This window comes from Mauremys mutica, chromosome 13, assembly GCF_020497125.1.
Source record: "Mauremys mutica isolate MM-2020 ecotype Southern chromosome 13, ASM2049712v1, whole genome shotgun sequence".
Taxonomy (NCBI): domain Eukaryota; kingdom Metazoa; phylum Chordata; order Testudines; family Geoemydidae; genus Mauremys; species Mauremys mutica.
In genome coordinates this window covers 18,279,228-18,299,787 of record NC_059084.1, presented here as the reverse complement: position 1 = coordinate 18,299,787, position 20,560 = coordinate 18,279,228, and the positions used below count along the sequence as shown (strand labels likewise).

General features: G+C 40.2%; 1 protein-coding gene across 2 annotated transcripts in view; it reads left to right on the top strand.

The window, feature by feature from the left end:
* EYA2 (EYA transcriptional coactivator and phosphatase 2) overlaps positions 1 to 20,560 on the top strand; it is a 150,692-nt gene that overhangs the window by 55,613 nt on the left and 74,519 nt on the right. Inside the window, exons 2-6 of one of the 2 annotated variants that reach the window (XM_044986041.1) lie at positions 648 to 766; positions 3,308 to 3,352; positions 7,324 to 7,372; positions 8,306 to 8,448; positions 12,115 to 12,231. In XM_044986041.1, coding sequence (XP_044841976.1) covers positions 658 to 766; positions 3,308 to 3,352; positions 7,324 to 7,372; positions 8,306 to 8,448; positions 12,115 to 12,231 — 463 coding nt within the window. In that variant the 5' untranslated portion in view covers positions 648 to 657. The remainder of the gene's footprint in view (positions 1 to 647; positions 767 to 3,307; positions 3,353 to 7,323; positions 7,373 to 8,305; positions 8,449 to 12,114; positions 12,232 to 20,560) is intronic. The other variant, XM_044986042.1, reaches the window with a different exon arrangement.

Below are 20,560 nucleotides of genomic sequence, written 5' to 3'. Positions count from 1 at the left end.
TCATCTGAAAACTTGAACCCCACATGACAGCAATTGCTCCTGTGGATTTCCAGTTTAACCAAAATCAGGTGACTTTCAAGAGAGAGCCTGTGTTTGCGGAACTTTGCCACCTGATGGTCAGAACAGCACAGAGGTTTGGAGTGGCTTTTAGAGAAACATCCAAAAGTTATCAGAATTAACCTGGACCTTCGAACCTCTCCCATCACAAGTAATAACTTTGTTCTTGTTGTATCTTAAGGCTGGATAGTATTGTTAACTGCCCTCAGCTTCAATATTTAGTCCTTAATTCTTACTCCCAGAGCCTTATCAGATACCAATGCACACATAAGGAGGTGTGGCTAATACTTAAATATATTCTTGTTCTGACTGCATTTAAGAGATTCAGAAATTTAATTTTGTGATGGCAAAATCCAGGAAGAGAGGGAAACATTAATCAAATGGGTGTAATCTCCAAGGAAACACATACTTCATTTTAATTCAGCATTTCCCTTTGATGAAAACTTTAGTGAATGTTGTTATGTAGAATTTATATGAAGCCTGGGTTTAGGTAATCAGCTTTAATATTTATACTCTTAGGGAAAAATGGAATCATTAGTAAGCATGCATAATTAATGAATAAATTATATTTTTCCTTTGTTTTCTTTCAGGTATAAGGAAATGCTAGATCTAGTGATATCACCCAGCCTGACAGTAAATAGAGAGTGCCCCGATAGACTGAAGCTTAACCTTTCTAACATTTATGCCACGGCTCCAGATGACATAGAAGGTAGGCTGCCTCTTCTGCTTATGGTTTATTAACTGTTAGCATCAGGGGTATACAGAACAACAACAGGAACTGACCAGGTATGAGGCCTGTGCTTGTAAGAATTAGTCCTTTGATGCAAGAAGCAGTTAAAATTTCTATTTGATGTTTTTGTAACAAGTCCGGTTGTGTCTGAATCTGATTTGAATGCAGTTAGAAATGGAATGATAGAGATACACGCCCATCAGAATAATGTGTGTATAAAAGTGTATTTTAATCAACGCTGGCTGTGCTATTTTTGGCCCCCACCAGTCCATCAACCCCTAAGGGCAGCATTAATTTGAACTCCGAGTTCTAGTCGTATTGTTGCTGTTTGGAAGAGAGAAGGGGTGAGAGCACAGAGGCTGCCATTCCTAATCACCCAGAATGCAAATATGAAACATTTTACCAAAGCAGTTGCCGTGCCACGGTTCATGTTGAGCTGAGATCATTGCTGTCATTTCTGAACAGTTAGTCCCCAGATCTGTGGTCTGGAGTTTCATATTTGGCAGGTACCAAGGACAAATTCTTTCAGTGGTTGAGGCTATGATGGAAACTTATCTGCTCTCCTCCCCCCCCCCCCCCCCCCCCCGCGCCATCTACCCCATTATACTGTTCAAGTGAAGGAAACAGAAGAATGTTAAATCTGTTTTAAAAATTATTGGCAAATGATGCAGCCAAACTAGTTCTCGCCAGTACAATTCCAGCTATTGTTTGCTGTGGTCAGGATCCCTCAGCCTTCCTGTGGGAGCAGAGTTAGCAAAAGGCACTGACTATTATGTTTAACTATCATGTTTAACCCTTTATTTGCAGGGTGTTAGAAGCCACTGTATGTTGGCTGCGTATGTTAGAAGCTACACGTTGTATCTGTGTTTGTTGAGCCTTTAGGAATTAAATTGGATTGACGCATGTATAGCATGACCACCAATTCAAAAAGTTTGCTGGAAGGATCAGAATCTATAAGAAATACCTTTAAAATGTATATATTTATAGAAATGTTAGAGCTAAAACTTACAGGTTTCAGAGTGGTAGCCGTGTTAGTCTGTATCAGCCAAAAGAACGAGGAGTACTTGTGGCACCTTAGAGACTAACGAATTTATTTGTGCATAAGCTTTCGTGGGCTAAAGCCCACTTCATCAGATGCATGCAGTGGAAAATACAGTAGGAAGATATATATATACACACAGAGAACATGAGAAAATGGGTGTTGCCATACGAACTATAACAAGACTAATCAATTAAGGTGAGCTATTATCAGCAGGAGAAAAAAAACTTGTGTAGTGATAATCAGGATGGCCCATTTCAAACAGTTGACAAGAAGGTGTGAGTAACAGTAGGGGAGAAATTAGCTTGGGGAAATAGTTTTTACTTTGTGTAATGACCAATCCACTCCCAGTCTTTATTCAAGCCTAATTTAATGGTGTCCAGTTTCCAAATTAATTCCAGTTCTGCAGTTTCTCATTGGAGTCTGTTTTTGAAGTTTTTTTGTTGAAGAATTGCGACTTTTAGGTCTGACCTGATTTGTACTGCATGCATCTGATGAAGTGGGTTTTAGCCCACCAACGCTTATGCCCAGATAAATTTGTTAGTCTCTAAGGTGCCACAAGTACTCCTCATTCTTTTTGCTAAAACTTACAGACTCCTTGGGGCAAAGACATTTTCTTCTCATATGTCTGTAAAGTGTTACAAACTTTTATTGTGCTACATAAGAGACATTACAGAAAAAGCTGTGCACTTGGATTTATACCAGAAATATTGTAGCTATTTTTTTTTCATATTATGAGAAGCTCCCCCAAACAACATTATATGTTATATTCTTTCACTTAAAAATGTTACTTATTAATTTGGGGAAAATGAAAATATTTGTGCAAATGTTAGGGTGCAGATTTCCAGAGTGCCATCTGCAAAAATGTATACAAATTTATGTGCCTTAGTTTCACATGGAATTGTCACAGCTGCAAGTTCAGTTGCAATGTTTGTGCATGCAGATGTCCAGTTAGATGTCTATGTGGTCATTTTCATGTGCAATTACTGTCACTGTATGTGACATCATATTAACTGTATATGCAAATTCGCCCAGAGTATTTGGATCAAAATGTTATATTTTAACTTACCTTACGTTTTCCCTTAGGACATAAAGTATAAGTAATAAAACATCCTATTAAAAACGGACAGTATTCTAAAGCAATGGTCCAAAAGAGTGTAGTAACACATGTTATACATGGACATGCATACCCACAGAAGAAGTGCCTATTTCTCATTCTGAAATAATGTATTGAATACATATTCAACCCTGAGCCTGCTTTTAATGTTAAAAAATATGCAGAAATAAAACGAACCTGCTGCTGTTGGACTGTTAGTTCTCACACCATTTTCCAACACACAAGGCATTAAAAAATGAAAAATAAAAAGGAAGTATTTTACAAAAATATAGTGTTATTAGGGGAAAGAGGGTCTGGGCTATAGAAAAAGTAAGAATTCATTTTCAGAATCTAAAATCTAATTGTACTAAAAACTTTCTTGCAGGTAAGTCTAAGCAAATTGCTCATAGTGAAATCATTGTTGAATCAGGTAAGTCCTACTTTTTTAAAGAGAATCTTTCTCCTATATCTCCTTATCACTAATACATCTTTTTATTGTCTACATATTTTACAAACATGAAATAATCCTTACAGTCACACCCCACTGTGGTAGGTAAGTAGCATCCTCATATTACAGATGGAGAAACTGAGGCAGAGAGGTTAGGGCTGGGATGTTCAAAAAAGCCTCAGGGATTTAGGTGCTCAACTCCAAGGGGGATGTCCGATTCCTTTAGGTTGCTGTGAGAATCCCACCGTAACCTAAACAATTTGTCCAAGGCCATTAGAGGAGTTATTACTGTTACTTTGTTTCCCTCAGTACCCCCCATGCAGTTTGTGCTGTACGAACAGATAATGTGCTAGACCCTGCCCGGAAAACATCATATTGTAAAATATGAGAGGTACAGGCAGACTAATGAAGGGTAGGACAAAAAGGGAACAAAGTATAAAGTAGTCAAGGTGGTGATTAGATGCATCATTAAATACAATGTCAGGTAGCCCAATGGTTTTCCTTTTTAAAAGGCATAGGACCTGATTCGACAGTTACCTTGCCATTATCAGCTGACAAGTTTCTCCTAGACCAGTGATTCTCAAACTTTTGTACTGGTGACCCCTTTCACACAGCAAGGCTCTGAGTGTGACCCCCCCCCCCTTATAAATTAAGAACACTTTTTTATATATTCAACCCTATTATAAATGCTGGAGGTAAGCGGTATTTGGGGTGGAGGCTGACAGCTCGCGACCCCCCATGTAATAACCTCATGACCCCCTGAGAGGTCATGACCCCCAGTTTGAGAACCCCTGTCCTAGACATCATGGTAGAATGGTCCTTTAGGGTGGATTTGGATGTGGAGAGGGTAGTGATTTGTGGGTTGCCACAGAAAGAGCTTTCTATTTGTAACCGATAGCCTGGAAGAAGATATGCAGGTGGCTGTGGGGGCAGTGAAGTAACAGTGGGGTGAAATCCTGGCCCCATTGAAGTGAATGGGAGTTTTGCCATTGACTTTAATAGAGTCAGGATTTCACTCACTGTGTCAAGGGGGCCATAACTGGCAGAGGGAAGAGGGTTAGGGGAGGTGTGGCGGATGGTAGGGAGGAGTAGAATCAGGAAGGGCTCTGAAGGGAAGGACAAGAAGCTGAATTAGATGCAGAAGAGGTTGGGGAGAAAGTGGCACACAGTCAGGGCCGGCTCCAGCGTTTTTGCCACCCCAAGTGGCGGGAAGAAAAAAAAAAAGCCACGATTGCCGCCACTTCGTTCTTCAGCAGCAATTCGGCGGCAGGTCCTTCCCTCCGAGAGGGACTGAGGGACATGCCGCCCCTTTCCGTTGGCCGCCCCAGGCACCTGCTTGCTGCGCTGGTGCCTGGAGCCGGCCCTGCACAGAGTGGAGTAGGGATTCAAAGAGGGAGGTGATACGGTCCGAGCAATTAGCAAGGAATATGATCTCAGGAGCTATGTTTGTTATGTCCTGGAGGTGGAGAGGGCAGGTGACGTGTCAGGGAAACCGGAAGGAAAGGTTACAGTAACCAAATTGGGGGGTAGAAAGGCATAGAAAAAAAGATGTCTCATAGACATTGCGTGGGAAGGAAGTGGGAGAATCTGTCTTCAATGTGTGGGGCAAGAGAGAGAGAGCAGTCAAAGATGACTTCCAGGTTTCAGGCCTGAATGATAGAGTGTTGTGACAGCGAATGAGAAGAGTAGGGAGAGTTTCCTTAGCATCTCTGGAAAGAGGCAGCTTTTCTTTAGATGCCTAAATATGGCAAAAAGGACTTAAACAGAGTCACTTAAGCTTTAAAGTAGTTGTCTTCTAAGTTCTGTAAAAACATTAACACAACTATATAAATAGACAGATGAGTAAATAATAAATAATTCGTATACATTTTGTGAATGTTGATTTTTTTTGCGTAAACTTTTCTTAAACTATTTGAAACCTTGACCAAAAAAGGGATGAATTTTTTGCAGAAATGTTCATAGAAATGTTCCTATCTTTTGATCAGCTCTAATAAATAATTATTTTTCACGGAGTGCATCTGTTTACTCATTTGTAGTAATAATATTATTGAAGGAGAATATAAACATTTAAAATTTAGAAAAAATAATTTCCCTTTTAATTACTATTAATAATAATTTTGTTTATCAAGTACCCATTGCTCTGCTAATATGTTCATGGCTCCCCATAAATAAGGAAACAAAAAAATTACAACAGATAAAAATAATTTTTTATTAAGTCTGTAATTAAAAAATTCCGTTGGGTTTAATGTCTTTTTTGTTAATACTTCAATTTAATCCTAATTTTAGGACAAAAATGATAAAACCACATAAACCACCGTGAAAAAAGCTGTGGTGGGGGGAGCATAATTTAATTACCAGGAGACAGCTGGAGAAGAGACCGGGAAGGATGAATCTTTTATATAACAGCATGCTGTATATTTTGGAAATGTTCTCTCTAGATTAATGGAATGACAAGTTACTTGAGCCCATAGGATTATTTCCATATATTTAGATTTTATACATATTTGCATATTTCATTAAATAACATGTTTAAAATGTTTAATTCACTAACTTTTGCATTGCTGAACACACTGAAGTCGTATCATTTTAGATGACTTCCTAATGAGGATAATTCTCTTGTAGCATTGTGGGTATGTCCTAGCTGATACATTGGATTGCGCTGCAGATGCTTCCTGCCTCATGTGTCACGTGGCAACTTGCATGCACTGGGAGGTGCTGCAGGTGCCCCTGCTCTGGTTTGTGGGGCCTGCAGCGCAGGTGCGTTCTGTTCTGCCTGACAAGTTGGGTGCCATTTATGAATCCTGCATAGCAAATTGCATAGAAATGCCAGCACTGGGGCTGCCCCTGAGTAATGTAACGGTCATGCATGTTCTCCCTGACACATTAAATGACACTGCTGGCGCTGGGCAATATGACATTAGGTGTGTACTCCTTGGCATACTGTGCAGTTAGCCTGGCATGTTGGACAGCACTGTTGACATCAGGAACATGGTGGATGTGTCCTGCCTGACATTACTGATTATGATTTGTTGTTTATAGTGCTATAACATCTGAAGGCCTCAATTAGGAATTGTGACCTAGCATGTTGGATGGCATTGTTGAAGCATTCTGCTTAGTACACAAGGGGGCATTGTGAGTGCACCCCAATGCATGCGTGTCTGGTATATCAGGACACATTGTTGTGTGTCCTGCTGAATGCATGCCTGTGGCATAAGGCAACTCAGAAGTTAAGCTAACAGGGCTTTTTTTAAGTCTTAATTAAACCTAAATTTGACTCTAAAAGAGATTTTATTGGTTTTGCTGAATATAAACATATTGTATGTGGGAAGGCAACCTATGTGTGTTCACTTGTATTACCAGTTTTCAGTCCTGTGCTAATATTTTAATCAATAGGCTAGGCAATAATTGTCTTCCAAGATCCAGTACAAGGAGAGATGAAAACTTAAAGAACCTTTGTCCTGATGCATTTAAAGAAAGTGAGACACCAAATGGTGGGAATACAAAAGAAATTTTAAAGGCAGAACATGGTGTGTTCTGTAAATGTCATTTCACAACTGAAGAGGTTGTTTTTGCACCCCTTGTCACATGAGTAGTCCTATTGATATCATGCATTGCTGAGTAGTCAACATGAGTAGTGGTAGTGAAATCGCTGGGACTGCTGTGGCTGCAGAACTGGACCCACCAGCATTATGTGGCTCCATACCTATATCAAGAAAAACCCAGTAGAGTAGTCAATCAGTTGATAGGTTCCTGGGTGCACATAAAGCTGATTTTATTAAAGTTACCCTGTCATTTCTCATAATTGCCTTAAAAGTCTTTGAGGATTTCAGTACAAATATTGTTCTAGTTACTGTATAAATTTCTGTGTCTAGCAATGATCAGAACAGTGGCATCAACTTAGCCATATAACAGAATGTTACTGAAAATAGAGACACTTTAATTTTGTTTTTTAGGTAACAGCAAAGCTGCATCACAGTGTCCTCTCCATCTCTGCTCCACAGAGTGAGTGTTTCTGACAGCGTTCAGGAGAGCTCAAGTACTGTAGATTATAAACTTTGTTTTGCTGATTAACCATTTTGCGAGGGCCCCTGCAACCTTGAAAAGCCTGAAGAACATGATCCTTCAGCCTTTGCACCTGTTCTGCTGCAAGTCGCAGGCCAGATCTGCCCTAGGAGCCCCTTGCTGGTATAGCTATATTGGTATGCCATCCCAGCAAAATCACTCCTAATGTAGATGCTGTTATACCGGTGAAGCTTCTCATGCTTTTGCCAGTATAGCTTATTTCACCTCCTCCCCATCCCCTGAGCCAAATAAACTATACCAACAAAAGGACCGTTTTAGCAATATGCTATATTAGGGCCTTTTGCCAGCACAGCTATGTCAGTCAGAGAACTCCTCATCACACCTCTGACCAATACAGCTGTGCCTCCAAACGTTTGTAGGGTAGACCTGGCCTTAGCCCCAGAAAACCATTTCTTGGACAGGGAGTCAAAGAAACTTGGAGGTCTCCATACAACTCATTTCTACCCCGGGAATGCAGATCTTATTGTTTTGAACATAGGATCATTTATAAGTGACTATAGTGGAAAATGTGACATTTCAAAGGTGTTCTATGAAACCTGAAAATCACAGATTGTCACTTTTTAAAATTGTTGCAGCCCTAGGTTATAGAACTGACCAAAGATTAGGGTGGCATTGTGCCCTCTCACTTAGTGATATCTCTGTAGGCCACTGCCAGAAGCAGGGTACTAGAGCAAATGGTCTGACCCAGTGTGGCATATTTTATATGCCCGTAATACACAGCATAACACCACATGTAGCCATTCTAGTCAAATATGTCACTGGAAGTTTTTGCAGCTAGATTAACGAGATTACTCTAGAAAACCATATACATTTAGTATTGCCACAGACCATCTGTTTTCTTGTTCTGAACAGACATCATCCCCATATAGTGACAGTCCCATCTTTTCCAACAATGGCAACCTATGGACAGACCCAGTACAGTGCAGGAATCCAGCAAGCCGCTACTTACGCTGCGTACCCTCCACCAGGACAACCTTATGGAATACCCTCCTACAGTGAGTAATCTTACTTTGTTAGGTTATCTCGAAGAGCTTCTGCTTTCACTAGAGAATGTCTCATCCTTCTGACCCAAAAAGAACATACTTAATGATTAAACCGTCCAGACAAAAACTCTTTAATTCTGTCGTGGATGGGGTTTCTTCCTTTTCTCTTTTGGCTTAGAGAAAAATTCAGATTTGTCAAAAGTTTTAGAAAGACTTTCCTCTGTACTCTCCGGATATTCAGCTCAAGTGGAATGGCACATACTAGCCTGAGTTACAATCCTATCAACTAAGTAGGGTTGGATCTGGTCAGTAGCAGAATAGGAGAATTCCTGGAAAAATCCAGGTGCTGCAAAGAGTGACAGTAGGGAGTCAGTAGCTGGTGAAATTTCCTGTGACCCAGTACTGAACCCAGCCCCCTAGAAAGTGCCTTTCTCTTGGCGGTACCGTCTTTGAAATGAGGCTCTGACCACTTGTGACCATTGGAGACCTTGGGGTAAATCCTCAGCTGGCACAAACTGGCATAGCCTCACTGGACTGCAGTTGGAGCTGTGCTGCTTTACATCAGCAGAGGATCTAGACCTTTATGTCCAGTCTTGCAAGATTGCAGGGGGAGGTAGTAAAAAAATCTACTTTTGTAAACTATGCTTTGCCTCTCTACGTTCCCTTTGCAGTTTCAGTTACATGAGCCAGTCTTCATTTCCTTCGTAAAAACTGTTGTGTATCATTGATGATACAGAACGGTTGTTAGGCTGCAAATGAGTAAATTTAACAAGTGGTGGGTGAAATGATCTCTGTACTACACAATGCTTTGTGATGAGAGAGACTAATACATTTGCAAGATATTATTATTAAATATTGTATATACATTTAGACTATATATGCAATAAATGTTTTCAGACATACTGTATAGTAAAGATAATGGAAAGCAGATTTTTTTCCTGAGGCTGTCTGACCATTTTCAACATCTAAGAATCTGTTCCACCTCCTCTGTGTGTGCAAATTGTAGGGGAGCCAGTCTCCATTCAGTGTAAATTGATGTCATGTGAGATCTATTGGGTGGGTTTGATTATTTTCAGTCACACTGTAAAGCCTCAGTAGATCTACTTGCTACTGAAATTGTGCTATTCACATGCTTATAGCATACTCAGAGTTGACTGTAAATAAGACACAAAATGACAGAGGGGCCTAAACAACCAAAGTTTGAGTTAGTAATTCAGGTTGGATAAAATTGAACCATCACCCAAACATTAACCAAACATTTTTGAGGTTCAAATATATTTTTCACAAAACTGGTTTTCATAGCCCCATATGGAAATCCCTAAAATCCTACAGGGAAAGACTCTTCCTAGGAAGTGTCTTACCCAGTTTTGTAGACCAAAGAGGTTCATGTTGTTTAGCTATGGCTTGGAAACGGTGGACAGCCAGACTTGTGGGTGCTTATCCCCAGCTGAAACCGTGAGCCCCCTTTGAGTCATTCAGTACTACCCAAAACTGCTGTGTGGTTTTGTTTCCAATCCTACAGTCAGTTTTGACAGTCTTTGTGCTCCCATGCCCTTGTTTATTTGGTAAATAGTGTTGCTTCCCAACATACAGCCGTAAAATCACAAACCGGTTACACAGCTATTGACAACGTTTTTAGTTAAGGAAAACTCAACCTAACAATCTGTGAAAGGCCTGGGTAACAGGCTTGGGAAAGTAAAATCTATCATGACGATTAGAGGAATGTTTTGAGTTGATTTTCTGGAATTACAAACACAAATGTATCGGCTGGATGGGTTCCAAGGCAAACGCTGAACAGTTGTCCCTGTTAGAGCAGGTGAAAATATGGCCATTTGCTACTGGCTAGCGTCTTTAGGGCACACACATGTCAGGCCCACATACTGTTTATAAATCCTGTAGATTACCTATTACCATCCTTGAACAGTGGTTTCCCTCCCTTTCCCCCACCCTCAATAATATATATGATACTGTATATGAGAAATCCCACCTGGCTGATGACCAAGAACAATGAAGCAGTATTGTTTTTAGACACAAATATAAAACTAGGCCAGTTTCTAGACAAAACAGAGCATTGTGTGGAAATTAATTTGGTGCTAAGTTATTTCACTGTCTGACAACAATTTTTAGACTTCCAGAAAGGCCCAGTCACTGAAGATTAATTGTGGTCGGGGCTGTAATAGGTTGAGTGTTCACATGCATGGTGCTGATGTAATTGAAAAACAAATGTGATGTTATGAAAAACACCTTCTCTTTGCAATCACCCACAAACCCCTAGCAGACAGGCTCTACCTGCAATAATGGAGCCTGACACCTACCACAGCCTGCGCTCACTCATTGTCCAAACAAATTTCCTGGGTTTCAGTATGGAATGTTGTTATCCCGTTGGTAATCTGCATTTAAATTGCATGGATTTCATCTAACATTGATTATTTCTCCTTAGAAATAAGTGACTTTGTCCCAGGAGAAGCTATTCAGTAAAATTTACTCCCACCCTCAGCAAGCGCAGACTCACTGTGCTGTCTCAGGTTGAAGGGATTGGCCAAGATAGACAGTAACAACTTGGTTGGCTGAAGCCATATGAATTTGATGTCCCTTTGGAAGGTTTGCCCAGAAGTGCACAAAAATGGCAGCAACCTGGGCAGCTCATAAATCCAAGAGCAGACCATCAATAGTCTCTTTGTTTAACCATGGCGCTCAGAGTGTGTTTTGTGACCATATTTTGTTTTGTGCAAATACACATGCAAAGAGGCAGAGGCCAAAAGATTTGTAAAAAAGACACACCTTTCAGCTGTTTACTTTAAAAATACAGCAGCATGATCTCAGCAGGCCCGGGTGATAAAATATCAGACCCTTTCACCACCTGCAAAGGTTCCATCTTGCAATGTTAAATTCAGTTAGTGCCGCTCCTCCTGTGATTTGACATGCGTTTTACTTGCCTGATTTTAGTACCAAGGAGATTTTGACTAGGGATTTGTGCTCAGCTCAGCTTTACTATTGTCAACTATATGTGACTATCTAGTGTTGACACCTAACTGATATCCTTCCAATATGACCTGCTGACAAATATTGCGTTATCTCATTCTAAATGGAGCTGATGAAATAATTTAATTTAAAAAAATCTGTCAATCATGAATGTTTACGTGAATAGAAGTAACTGAGTTTAGTTTACTATAATTCATATGACCACGTTGTTAGCAGTTACCAGCATTCTGAGAACCCCTCAGAATGTTCACAACTGCAAAAGTTTAATGAAGTTTGGCACAAGTGTTTAGTTGTCCAAAAAATCTTTCTGGAAAGTGGATTACTTATTATTTTCCTGTCTTTAAGTTAGTCATCCATTCCGAGAGCAGAAACTGTATCATGGCAACCAATCACACAATAATGACTACTTAATATAGTTAACACAAATAGTTTGTGGTGAACATATAGGTCATACATTATTTCAGAAAAATATTTGGCTAACACTAGTGAATAATGAAAATGTTTTCAAAAATTGGGATTTCTTTGCTAATAAAAAAGAAGGTGAAATCCAAACTGAATATTAAAAATCAATAGTTTGATCAGCTCCAACTCTAGCTAAAATGTCATGAGCATTGACATTTTTTGTTATACCTGTATATGATGAGATCAAGCAGAACCCTAACATTGTGCATTTGGTTCCTTTTAAATTCTCCAAAGGCATCAAAACAGAAGATAGTCTGAGCCATTCTCCAGGACAGAGTGGGTTTCTTAGCTATGGATCCACCTACAGTACCCCAACAACAGGACAAGCACCTTACACCTACCAGATGCATGGTCAGTATGGCTAGTTTTCTTGCAGTTTATAGTCTACTAAGGCCTGCAGCTTCAAGCACCAGGCAGCAAAATCAGGTTTCATCTGTTGGAAGTATGAAGAAAAACAGGAGAGTACCAAATCGCTGCTGTTTTGATCTGAAATATGCTGAGTATGGAAGAACCATTTTCAATATTGACAACCTCAGGTGCCCACAGATGATGAGTCAGGCTCCAAAAATCAAATAATGAGATTGGCTTAAAAAGCTTGAGATTTTTACACAGCTTTGGGTCACATTTTCAAGCTTTTCTCGACAATCATGAGGGGAGGGCCAGAAATTTACTCCACTTCCACACACCCTGTAAAACCTGAGTTTCAACCTAATTACTTTGACTCCAGGAACAGGGGCTTTAAGAAAAACCACCAGATATCATGAGACTCACAAGAGTTGGTAACGCTGCTTTTTATTTGTTGGTTTTGATTTGGAGTCCTAAAACTCATAAAGTACATTACAATATTGGAATTTCATTTGTGCTTTTTTTGTTAGCCCATTTTTTTGATGCCATGGAATTTGATTTTTGCTGAACATCTCGGTACTGTCAGTCAGATACCTGAATTGGGAGTGATGCACTTCCAGTATCTTTCTTGATACTTTATATATTCTGTCTGCTTTATGCTGGGGCATTTGTGGCCCCTGACCTTAGTGACTAGTATTCATTTTCTAATACTTGCTTGTGTCATTAACCAAGAGGATGGGGGATGTGTCTTCATTTTCAAAATCCTTACAGGAAGGGAAAACAAATTGTGGGGGCGGGGGTGGGTGGAGGGCAATCTGCACTACAGTTTGGGTTCTGCAGTAGCTCTAATAATCTGGATCTAAAAGTGCTTGCCCAGAAAACACTGCAGGAAGTGATGATTAGATCTAATGTACTGGCAGCTGGAGAGAGGAAATATGCCACAATAATTTCAGTTTTATGTACCAGTGTGCTTTTGCTTTTTACAGTGACGGGCACAGTATGTAAGAACTGATTTTGTGTTACTGATATAAAGTGGGTGACGTCATTCCTATACATGAAGTATAGGGGAGACCAAGGGGAGAATATCCAAGGGGAGAGTAGTTTCATTTTCACTTAGAGTATTGACACACCACTTTGAGTCCAGTATAAAGGTTGCACTGAATTGGACAGGATGAAAAAAATGTATTTTCTCCTCTTTCTCCTCACCTGGAATTTTGTCCTTCACTAGACTTCAGTACACCTACATTTTAAAGTGCCAGTGACTTCTCTGTGATGTGAAGAATTGTGACTAAATTAAACTAATGAACATTAAGGGACTGAGTACTTGAGGACTTGTGATCTATATGCAAAATATTTCTGCTGTTTCTTAGACTGTGCAAGCCTCAAAAAGCCAAGGGTGCAGGCACTGTGGTTATAGAAGGGAAAGGACAAGCAGTTAGAAAGACAGAGCAAACCACTCCAGGATTCAACGGGGAGAGGGAAAGCAAAATACAAATGATAATAATGCTTTGCACTTATCTTGCTCCTTTCTCTGATTCTCAACACATTTTAGAAACTTAAACCACAGAAAAGTTAAGTGACTGCCCCAAGGTCACGTAATCAGTTAGTGATGGAGAGGAAAGAGAACCCATGTCTTCTGTCTTCCAGTCCTTTCTTTTGATCTCTAGACTATGGCCCTATTGTCACTACAGTGCCCTTTTCTGTTTACATCTAAACTATCCATGGACGCTCTGCAAAGAAAGAGAAAGGGAATTGTTTTCCTGCCCAACTGGGAAGGGGTGGACGGACACACTGAATATAACTTGTCCTCTGCTCTGCTTTATTTTTGGTTTTAAATTTTAAAAAAATCAAACCCTAAATAGACACATAACCATAAACAGAATTTTTTAAAATGTCGATACAGCAATGATCTAAGGAAGTTGGGAAGGGAGAGGTGATCCTGGGTTGAGATGTCATATGCTAAGATTATCAGAGCCAGTTTTCATTGTAGGGTGCTACTACACCCCTTAGAGTATGTGGGCCAGCAGAAACTGATGAATCCTTAACCACAATAGCACTGGTAGGACATACAGGGGCGCTGGAGGAATTGGCTGTAAACATCAGCCTTATCTAGTACTTGACCCAGAGCCCACTGAATCAACGGAAAGACTCCCATTGACTTAAGTGAACTCTGGATCAGGTTTATACTGAGGCATTTGGAGGAATCCAGAATGAATTTATCAACTGCTGATCACATCCCTGGAAGCTATATATTTATTCTGTCCTGAAATGTAAAGGATTCTTCCTGAGCATCCCTGTCACTGGATTAATGGTTGCTTCCACTTTCTCCATCTCTGTCTTATAGTAACTCTGAACAATAAGCATGCTGTTCTGCAGTAAGGACCCTTCTTTCTGTGTATCATTGGAAAAGCATCCATTTGTTCTTACAACCAGCTCTAGATATGGGAATGCTGTGGACTGAATGCAGCTTCATCTGTGTCAGGAAATGCTGGGCCTGATGTCCCCTTGCAGCAGTAGCAGCTGTACTGTGTCCCAATTAACTTCAGTGAGATTTAGTGCTAATGGCTGTAAAACTGCTATTGACAAAGTACAGGCATTTTCCAATGGTGTCTTGTAAGGCTGGTAATATTCCTGCCCACTTTTTGTTTCCTCAGACCTTTTAGAGGGTCTGCACATGTGCTTTGTATTAGCTACAAAAATCTGCGTTGTTTTGGAAGGTACTCATTACTCACTTGGGACCAACATGTTCAAAGATGGCCTCTCTTTGTGCAATCTGGAGATTTGTATGAGCAAATCTTGTGCACTATCACTTGTGAATGCAAATACTGTATGCTACTTGTCCAAAACTACTGACGCAGGCAAATTATACTTAAAATGTGTAAATCTTACTTAAAATGAACTGGAAAGAACTTCATGCATGTCAGCACACATAGAAGTCTTTCAAGTGTCCACTGTGTCTAGGCTGTATAGTTATATCAGATCATTTCACAATGCTTTATCGCTGTCCCCAGTGGACAATTTCAGGCAGCCTCTCAAAGCTGCGATTGTAAAAAGAATTTTTATAGTGGCAGGTGCTGGTCCCCAGGAAACTGTCCAGGAATAAATAGGCTGTTTCCTGTAGTAAACAAACATTTCCCCCTGTCCTAGCTGCTCAGGAGCACAAGGGCTTTAACCAACTCCTTGTCTCTAAAGTTTATTTACCTTTCCTGAGTGCTGGTGAAAGGTTTGGCTGGGATGCTCTGAGCCTTCCTGCCCCAATTGCTACTGAGGAATGTGCACTCCAAGCTTTCCCACGCTAGTGCACCTGGGAGGGAGGGGGCAAGGGCAGATCGTTTTCTCTCCCTGACATTAACAAGTGACTTTCCATGCTCACTCTGTCTCCAGGACCTTATTGGACCTCTGCCCAGCTCAGATCAGTCCTGCTGGTCACCCTGCTGTTGAGCCCACAGAGTGAGTCATGGTGATGGGCTAAAACAGCTGAAAGCACAATTTATTTATTTACTTTTTATAAAGCCAAAGCTCAGGAGGGCTTTAAAAGTCAAGATCTAAACTTTGCATCCAGGACAAAGCATTTTACATCATTTTAAAAGAGAAAAAGGCTCTTCAAAGACTGTGACACATGCACGACCATGATCAGGAAAGGTTCTTACAGCACCCCATGTTGGACAGTTTTGCATTTTAGTTTGTGAGAAAAATAGTTCTCCTGGGTAAAGATGTAAAATTACTGAAAAATATAATTTGTAAATGAATTAGCTTCAACTGTGATTGCCCGCATTTAGTGCTGATTTCCTGTTAATATTTTAGCGAATGAGTTCATGAGCAGGAGTGTTTGGTGAAACCATGAATTCTAAACAAATCCTGCAGAATATTCAATTAGCACCATAACCCTGGTTCTAAGAATTACACACATCCAGCCAGGGAATAGGAGCATATCATCGATGTACTGTGCCAATCAAGATTGTAAACAAACGCCATCATGAGCTCCACATGCATTGTCTTACCGTGACTCTAGATCACATTTTCTCAGGTCCCAAGTTAAAATTGAGGTTTTTCCCCCCAAATGCCAGCACAGCCTTAGCCTGGGATAATGAGAATCAAGCCAGAATCTCTCCTCCTTGTCCATCATTATAAGTAATAAGGTTTCTTGAAGCCAGAATCTGCTCTCCCTTACACCTGTGCAATCTCATTAGTCATTGTTATAGGGTAGAATTTGACTGTACGTTTGGAACTCCAGATGCCAATTGTGTGCATCATGTGCTAACAGGAGTAAAAAAATAATTTTTGTCACTAAAGATCTGCAGAATAAGAGGGACACTATTTTGCAGAAATAGTGGGGGAACCCAATGAAATAGAAAAGGTGGGCCTGGCCCCTGACAGGAAAATAACCCTAATGTGGTGCCAGTATCCATATGCTAAATATCTGATACAATGTCACACATATATGTAAAACATAGGGGATAGGACTAAGCAGTTTCACATCTTGGAACATATGGCATAAAATGAAATATATAACAAAGCTATTTTAAACTGAAATCTCTTTTAATGTCATTGCAGTGTAATACAATGGATCTTAGTATGTGATCAATCTTTGAATTATATGGCTACACCCTGAAACCTTATGTTTGTTCTAAAATAGTGAATGTATGTAACTGGCATATAAATTTACATACAACCAATATCTTTGTGAAAATAAAATGTTTTTCACGATGAAGGAAATTCAGGAATACAGAGATAGGAAAACGAGAGAGACCAGGCTAGATATGTGACTGATTTGGGGGTACCAGTTGCTCCCAGGGCGATTTCAAATGAAAAGAGGAGGGAGCGCCTTGCTTTAGACCCTTTTACTTTCAAGGTAATGTGCCCTCGTGCTCACTAACTGAAATCCCTAATTAAGGTTTTTGGGTATGAAGACCTGTACCATTCCCTCAGTAGACCTGCATCTAGGCACACACCTTCAGTACTGACTCCCAGAAAGATTAGAGAGACAGGCTGGGTGGGATAATCTCTTTTATTGGAACAGCTTCTGTTGGTGAGGGAGACAAGCTTTCCAGCTTTTCCCAGAAAGATGACATCCTAGACTAGGTAATAGATGAGAGATATTGTACCCTTTTAACAAATCTTCAGACCCTTTAGAAGAACAACAATGTACTAATTTGCTTATGAAATTATTGGTTTAGCACAGATAACATGCTACAAGACACGCACATTAAATTCAGTCCATGCCCTAAACAATCTAAAAGGCCAATTACGAAACTGAGTGCAGACATCAGATGAGCAAATCCCTAAATGCATCCGGTTAGCCAGTTACCTGTTTTGCCTGCAACTGTGGTAATTGCACATGCAAATTAGGTGCACAGTAGTGCAGGCATTTAGACTCCTAATATGGCCAGTAAATAAATAAAATTAAAAAATCTGACCCTTAATGTTTCATTAACAAGGGAGGGGAAAAAAAGGAATGTGCCACCAATCCTAGCAAAGGGAATTAAAAATAATAATAATAATAATTAATAATCCTGGACGTTTCCTTGCCAATCTTGTTCTAGCCATTAGAGCTGATCAAAAAAATAGGAAAAATGTTTGCCATTTTTTTTGGCCAAAATTCAAGATTTCAACAAAATTTTTTAGCCAGCTCTAATATGATAGCCGGTCAGAGTATGGGAGAAATTTTCCATTACTTAATTTTTTTTTAAATTCAACCCCTTTGTTAAAATTCAGAATTTTGAGAAAATGTTTAAAAGATTGAAACTTGGAAAATGTTGAGCAGATTTTATATTCATTTTGTTACAGGAGCCATCCCCACAGCTGACAGCCATTAGGCAACTGGCATCCAATACATGAGGGCGGCCCCTCTTAGCAACACTAACACTCCATGCTGTACCCAGCTCTACCACGTGTATTAACAATTCTTGTGTGTCCCTTCTCATTTCCATCCCTCTTGCTATTCCCCTTCTGCTGTTTGGTTGTTCTTGTATCTTTTGGTGCCACCTTTTCTTTTCCTGGCGCCAACTACTGATGGTGCCGCATCATGCGCATGTCTGTTTGTGTAAGAGAGAAAGGAACTCTGTGTCTGGTTTCACCCTCAGTTACTGTGGATTTTGACACTGGTGTCGCTCCACTGACTTCAGTGGAGTTTCCTCTGGATTTTCACTGATGTAACAGAACAAAATCTAGTCCTCTGTAAAAACAAAATTGTCACTCCTTACTCTTAAAAGACTTTTGCAACAAGACAAGATGGTCATTTGATCAGCTGAATGGAATATTAATTCCAGCAGCCATGCTGGCTAACATACAGTGCATCAGCTGTGTAGGAACAGCAATAAGGACCAGGCTGCAGGGCATTTCCTGTGGATTAGTGAGCGGGTGTGGTCCCTTAATTGCACCTCAGGCCATCTCCTCCCAGCTGGTCCTTAATCCCCAGGAAATGCCCAGCTCTTCAATTATTATTGCTTAAACAACTGCTGGTTTGAAACTACGTGCTAATGAAATTGCACAACACGTAAACTGTAGCCAAAGACCATTCCAAACGCTTTATTTGGGCAGGAAAGTGTTTGCCCACCATTTAAAAACCAAAAAAATCCAAATCCCTTTAGCCACAGAATAATTCGTATATTATAAGGAAAAGTTCAGTTACGTAACTATAATAACTTGTCTTTGGCAAGAGATTGCAGGGCAGTATTGAGTTCTGTGCACATATATTTGGGGCCAAAAACCTATAAATGGGAATTCTTTGTTACTGCTGAGAATGTAGCTTCCTTGTGCAGATAGCAGATATCATAACGAATTAACAGATAAGTAGATTTCATATCTGCAGTGATGACTTGCATTGGACTTAACTGCATATGTTACCTATATTTGTGATATGAAATATTGCCCTACCTTAAACCCCCCCCCACTAGCCCCCCCCCCCCCCAACTTAATATATATTTAGTAGGCAGATGTGGGTTTTCTAACGAAGGGAACATTTTTAGCTCATGATTTAGGTACAACATAGGTAATATTTTTTACATTTTAAAATGGATGCCTAAATTGTTAGTAATCTTATGTAATGCTTGCACATGTACAAAATAGGTGCTTGTGGACCCATGTAACAAGTGATTAGCGGTGTGCATATGTGTGTTTAACAAGGAGAAACTGAGTGCTAATATTTGAAAATCTAGTGTCTTAAACGCTTAGTGATGAAATATACAAGTATATGGTGAGGTAATTTAAGCTCACACTTGAGTAATGTGAGTTACACTATAGGATGTAGACAATAAATCCATCTGAAGTCTCCCAAAATGAAAGGGAGGGAGAGAATGTTCTCAGCAAACTGTCACTAAGATGCTTTAGCTTCATAAAATTAAAACCTCCCTAGAAAATGAGTAGCCCCTTTCAAGTCTTCTGCTCCACCAGCTGGTTCGCATTAGTCGCAGTCTAAGACTATGGCGGCAGAGCTGTGCCCCATATCACAGTGAGTTCAAGGGGGAGAGGCCTCTCGTCAGAAGGGGTCAGACCTCACTTTTTACAGTATAAATACAAGTTCCCCTAGAATAGCAGCACAGTCTCCCTTTCAAACGTTTCAAAACACCAAAGGCTGACCATGCTAAATTTACTTTGTTTTCAAACCAGGCATTTTTGTGGCAGAGGGGGGTCATGGACGGGGAGAGAAAGGTGTTGACAATGCTGCACTGTATGTTGCAAGGGAATCTGTGCTACTGCTACCTACGGAGAAAACCCTGCTTTAACTCTGCCATGGTTTGCTGCCGTAGAGACACTGTTGTTGACACTTGCATTCAAATTCATGGTTTTTGTTGTCATTGTTTGTTGTAACTTGGTCATAAAAATGTACTCTTAAACCTTTATTAAATGAGGTCTTCATGAACTTGGGAGGGAGATGTGATTGGATATGGAGGGGAGCGAGAAAGATAGACATACAGATGGCTGATTGTAATTTAGGGAGTCTTTTTCAATGAGATATTAATTTTAAAAAATGGTTTGGAACATCCATTCCACCTGGCCCGGCCAGTGGCTGGAAGTATGATCTGTCTTGGGCACCAGAGTCGGTTGCTGGGGTTTCAAGTTTGGCGTTGGATGGGAGCAGATTCTCAAGGCTCAGTGGAGAACTGGGAAAACCCCACTGCCAAAAACTACGTTAAATTAAAAAATAGCAGTTTTTATTGCATCCTAGAATTTCTACAACCAAAAATAGGCATACATTTTGAAGACGAATATTTCCTGCGGGTGGTGGCTGAGGTATCATCTGTTGAAATGTTCAAGAGAAGATAAGAGGAAGCCCTCCAGAGACAAGGGTAGAGGAGGATTCTTTCAAGCCCATCTATATGTGAATGGCTGTTGT